General features: G+C 28.4%; 1 protein-coding gene across 1 annotated transcript; it reads right to left on the bottom strand.

The window, feature by feature from the left end:
- Positions 1–220: 220 nt before the first annotated feature.
- On the bottom strand, positions 221–1,566 carry LOC128964702 (TATA-box-binding protein-like 1). Its single transcript, XM_054311338.1, has 2 exons — positions 1,281–1,566; positions 221–240 (listed from the first exon to the last, which is right to left on the bottom strand). The coding sequence occupies exons 1-2, from the start codon at positions 1,564–1,566 to the stop codon at positions 221–223; spliced, it is 306 nt and encodes a 101-aa protein (XP_054167313.1).
- Positions 1,567–6,131: the final 4,565 nt, after the last annotated feature.

The following is a 6,131-nucleotide window of genomic DNA, read 5'->3' as shown; positions in this document are numbered from 1 at the left end:
TATAATGCATAATGCATTAACTTTGTCTATAGAAATATATCTAAATAATTAAATAAAAAGTTACTTTTATTAGCATTTTGTTATATTATTGAATACAAAGTGCATAATAATTATAACTATAGTACTGTATACAGGTATATAAAAAGTTGTTAATTATTGTAATAATAATAACAATATTGGGTTTCTTTATTAAGTTGTTTATTTATTTTTGTTGGTTTTATCACAATTTCCATTGAAGTACTATTGTTATCAGTGAACAAAATAAAAATAAAAATAAATTTCTATATAATAAAAGTTATGTGAAGTAAACATAATTTTAGATTTCATTACATTTAATATGAGTTATGATTCTTTGAGTTTTTTATGTAATCGTGTTTTACTATAATAACTATAGTAATATGTAGTATATATACTGTATATTATAGTGTATATTATATATTATATATATATAATAAGAGTAGTAGATAAAGGTGCTGATTGACCTTTGGACCCTTGACCTTTACATGTACATGGTACTGCGCATAAATGACGTCCATTAATTCAATGGGTCTCACACATAAAACGTTGCAATATTTTTTGCCCCCTATCGCGGGTACTCACATAAATTACGACCCAAAAATTTTCGCCCCCTATTTCGGGTACTTACATAAAAAACGTAAAATTTTTCGCCCCCCTTTTAAAATATCTAACGTACCACGTGACCATTTCGATAACCACGTGGTATAACCATCGCGCGATAATTGAATTAAATTTAATTAAATACAACTAAATTAAATTTAATTTAGTTGTATTTAATTTCGTTGAATTTAATTTTGTTGATTTTAATTTAGTTGTATTTAATTTCGTTGAATTTAATTTTGTTGATTTTAATTTAGTTGTATTTAATTTTGTTGAATTTAATTTTATTTAAATTCAGTTTATTAAATTTCAAATAATTTAATAAATAATTTAATATACAATTAGGATTTCATATAAATAAATAATGTAAACATTGGTTTATTTACATTTATACAATGGTTTGTTTACATGTAAACATTGGTTTGTTTACATGTAAACATTGGTTTGTTTACATCTATTCAATGGTTTGTTTACATCTAAACACTTGATTGTTTACATCTATTCAATGGTTTGTTTACATCTAAACACTTGTTTGTTTACATGCAAAAAATAAATAAATTTTACATTTTTTAAAAACTAATAAATTAAATAATCTAAATAAAATGTATAAAATAAATCATTCAATTCAGATAATGATTTAACACCAGTAAAATTAACTTTACCCGTACGGGAGATGTTTGCTTTTTTCTTGTCACCGTAGTTAATGATCAATAATGGAAACCTCTGAGGTTGATAATAGGCCCGAATACCAATAAATGATCCATAGTCCGCCAGATTTATTGATCGGTTAAGTGCAAAAGTAGCCACCATATTAGTTACCGTAACATTGTTTAGTTGGACATCAAAACCGAGCTTTTGAATCATACGCGCAAATCTTCTTATGGCTATTCTACCGTTATCAACTGAATTAGTCCCAATACATATTAATTTTCCCGATTGATATAACATAATTGTTGCCTTTGGTTTTCTTAAGCGCACAATTAAGCGAACAAATTTTTTATTATCATACACACAATTATTCAAACAATTTGTAATTTTTCGTAAATTCAATACTTTATTAAAATTAAACAAATTAGCAGTCATAGATACATTAGTAATTTGTAAATCATTATTTGTTAACATTTTTATTCATAAGAATATTAAGACTACTGCTAAGAGGTAAACTTGTTGGACGTTTGATGGGCATAGGGTGAATACCACATACGTCATTCCCAGTGTTTTCTGTAGACGCAATACCTGTGCTGGTTGAAACCGGAATTTCAGGCCAAGACCACACTTCATCGAAATAGCTTTTAGTTTTAATTCCAGGTGGCGTTGGAAGAAGCGATCGTGTATTTTGCTGATGATTGACAAATTTTGATGTTTTATCCGCGATGTCGTCAATTTGTTTAAGAATATTGTCTTTTTCGTTAAACAGTAGTTCCAGCTCTTTATATCGCAAATTCACCAAATTATTTTTGCTGTAGTTGCGGTGAAAAATTGATACACTATTGTTGTGATTGTCTGTAACAAATTGAAGTGAGCCAAAGGACACATTGACGGTACCAACTTTTTTCTCTTTAAACACAATTTCTCGTATAAGATTAAAAAAGTCGTCGGATTGAATTACCAGCAGATCATCAAACATTTTACCATCTTTTAGGTCGGTTATGATAATATAAAAAAGTGTTGAATTCAAATGTAAAACACATTTTACTGATACTACTCTTTTGAAATTATTAGTAGTACTAAGAGTTAGAAAAAAACCAGAAACTTCTGTGTGAGACATTTTCAATGGTAAAATAAAAGTTAACTACTGTATTTATATACAAAGTAAATAAATGTTGATGTAATTAAAACTTATTTTTATTGGTTATAAATACAATGATATATGCATTTATTATGTTAACTCAATAGTGATTGGTTCTGATTCCAAGTCCATTGACTCTTCAGGTACTATTTCCTGAATAGGTGTAATCGTTGACTCAATAGCTACAAATTTATTCCATATCCAAGGTTTTAATTTAATTATGTGTTTAATATCCATTCTAGTTAGTATCATTGCAGCTATTTTCAGTTGTTTTTGATAAAGTATTGTCAGTTTTAAATATGGGTCTCTAGTGATGTATAGCTCATTATTTTTCTCATTACGATAACCACTATTTCGTTGTTTTAGTTTTCCCACGAGCCATAAATATTGATCTAATTTTAGACAAACACTCAATAATGGTCTATAACTAGGGCTATGCTGAGTTATTTTAATTAATTGTATTACACTATTTTTATTTTTAACAGCAACTAATTTAATGACTTTAGCGTAGCCATCACAACCGGGAATTATTTTAGTGCTCATTATAGTACTATTATACTTGATGAGAGATATACTACATCAACATTAATTAGTCTTATATAGTAGTTAAAAATAAATAACAGTATATAAGTAGCATTATATATAAGACTGTAAAAGTAAAAGTCAAAAGCAATACAAATAACAATCAAAATGTCTACAAGTATTGTTGATACGCCTAAAAGAGTTTTTAACTATGAGCACGTTTACACTCATATTATTACAAATAAAAAATCTAATTTCAAAAAAGTTATTCGATTGAGTAAATCAGAAGACCAAATGCGTGTGGATATACGACTGGCTTTTGCTAATGAAGATGAGAAATTACAATATACGAAACGCGGTGTTAACTTAAATGTGGACGAGTTTCGTCATCTAATTGAAGATATTAAAGCAAAAGGGATTGATGGCAATATTGAAGACATTGGAGATATTGATAGGACTATTAAGTTCAAGAAAGATGATAAAGGTTTTTACAACATTATTGTTGTAAAATGCCTCTTAACATATGCTAGTGTTAGTTTGACGTCATATGAGATCAAAAATATAATTATACTTAATGATGAAATATTTAAAATGTATACTAATAATTAAATAAAGAGATTTAAATTTCATCAATGTTTATTTTATTGAGTTTCACTGTCATAAAAGCAAATGTGTTTTTCAAGTAAGTGTTTAGTTGCTTTAAAATGACTAAAGTGTATGGTCGCGATAGTTTTGATCGTTATGGTGACGACTTGTGTGGACTAATAATAAAACACTTACCTGCAAAAAGTAAAGTTACTTTACTTACTGTTAGTAAACAATGGCAACGAATGATATTTACAAATCAACAAACACTCAGAATTGCTGAGTTTGATGATGAATGGGATGTAGACCACAATAGTATAAGTCTTTGGTCAGATGGTTATCGAGAATCATTACAAAAAGTATCACAAGATTTTAAGCAAATCAAACTATTGGAATTTGATGTGTTTTATCGATTTAATGAGACGTTTTTTAATTCGTTTCGTCATTTGAAGCAAATTAATATTTATACGGCCGTTCAATGCTTAGCAATAGAGAATGTTCGGGGGATACTTCGTCAAAACTTTCCAGAACGGATAAAAGCTATACGTTATATGAACACAATTAATTTCAAGAATATGAATCAGTTTATTGAGTTTATTAATAAATTCGGTTCTAAAGCCATTGAATTACACGTAGGTGGATCAGTTGATAGAAATACTGTATGTAACCATTTGGCGACTCTACCTCAACTAAAAGTTCTCAGTGTGGATCAAAAGTTATGTCAAGGAAATTGGAAGTCAATTATAAATAATCAAAATATCACTAATTTAAGATTGAATTTTGTCGACTTTTACAACGCCATAGAACTGTACAATGTTATGCCTACTACACCAAATAAAATTCAGTTTACATTAAATTCATCACACAATATTGAGATGTATGACGATTATAAGATGGTTCGGTACTCATTGAAAATGCTTTTCATAAAAGGACACTTCTTGTCACCGTTTGATTTTGTCAACTCAGGATTCAAATGTCTTTATGTTAGAAAATTTAAATTATTTATTGCTCACAGAATGCTAGAGCCGTTTTGTATAAATATATTTAAGACAAAAATGATGGATATTTGTGAAACCGTTATACTCAACACAAGTATAAACATATATTTAAATGTTGACAAATATCTAAAGCCGCTAATAATGAAACCAAATATAACCACATACGTTTTAATGGAATACGGGTTTAATCAACGATTATTTGATTTATTGGTACTTAAAGCTGAGACTTACCCCGACAAAACAATTACTGTATCAATGTTTGGACCTCCATTGAATAAATACTGTAAAAATAATTTAATTATATATACTTATACTAAATTAATTAAAGACAATATTGTAATTACATAAATAAATTTATTGAATAAAAAAATTAATGTGATTGATAATAATTATTTAGCCATTTCCATAATAAATTGCATTTATTTGAAGCGCAGCGCAGGAGTTTTCGATCGGGAACAATTCTATTGTGAAAATGACACGGGAGACCACCATAAAATTGTTTAAGTTTTGAATAGTTGGGACATTTGTATTCATTGAGATTAATATACGGTATTTTCCATAAGTCCAATATAATTGCCAATTGTTGGTTTTTTATGGCCAAATATGGTTTATCGTGTGATTTAATTTTATGATACATCATATATATCACTTGATTAGGTTCGAGAGATGAGTTGTGAGTGATATCGGTGTTGTGGGCTCTCAATGAAAAGCCAAACAGATTGTTAGCCAAATATAAATTAGTTATACGGTCTTTAAGGTCCATATCAACAAAGCGAAGGTCTGTGTCACACAGTTCACACTGTTTAAGTGTATGTGATAACACACATACTTCCCGCGGATAAAACACGCCATCAACAGTGAAACCCTGTGCATCCATAACACCGCATATTTGATTAATTTTTTCCATTACTTACTAAAAAATTATGTCTTTCCGTACGAAAATTACTAAAGTTTAAGTAGTTTAGCAATTTTAGCAACTCTTCCAAGTCTTTTATATCATTTAATTGCTTGCCTTCTTCTATAAAGTATTTTTTAATTTCCTTTGAAAAATATGTTGACGGTTCAACCAAATATGGCGCGTGTAGATTTGCGTCACTCAAAACTATCAATAGTTTTTCGTCATATAGTTTCTCCATTTGTTTATAAACCACTCTATACTGACGTATATCTTTATACAAATGTGATAAGCTACAGCTGCCATCTGTATAACATATCTGCCAACTTATCATTAATATCACTACTGAAAGTAAATATTTTACAAAAGTTATCAAAGTTCGCGCCATTGAAATAATTTGATAGAAAAAATACACAATATTTTCCACATGTAGTTGAGTATACACTTTGAAAATTAATAGTGTTATAGAACCAACCACTACTACTGTTGTCTTTTATAAAGTTTATGATTTCTTTGTGTAGTGGGGGTAAGCCAAATGAATCAAAATAAACTACACTGTTATTATATTTATATATTGCAACCCAATGTTCTCCTGGTTGATTAGCTTTATCTGTATTTACAATTAATCCACTGTTATTAGGTATAGTATTAGGTAATTCATCTCTAGGATAGGTGCCATAATACTTGATACAGCTACGAAAATATTTATTTATTTCTAATGTAT

This window comes from Oppia nitens, unplaced genomic scaffold, assembly GCF_028296485.1.
Source record: "Oppia nitens isolate AA-2021 unplaced genomic scaffold, nextdenovo-longstitch-racon4-pilon3 scaffold9_pilon_pilon_pilon, whole genome shotgun sequence".
NCBI lineage: Eukaryota > Metazoa > Arthropoda > Arachnida > Sarcoptiformes > Oppiidae > Oppia > Oppia nitens.
The sequence above is the reverse complement of the archived record's forward strand: the minus strand, read 5'-3'. Positions and strand labels throughout refer to the sequence as shown.

Bases quoted from the DNA above. Each gene is read 5' to 3' on its own strand.
- LOC128964702 (XM_054311338.1), bottom strand. From the start codon at position 1,566: ATGTTATATCAATCGGGAAAATTAATATGTATTGGGACTAATTCAGTT. The intron at 241-1,280 runs GTAAAGTTAATT...TGATAACAATAG, and splicing joins AGCAAACATCTCCCGTACGG to TACTTCAATGGAAATTGTGA.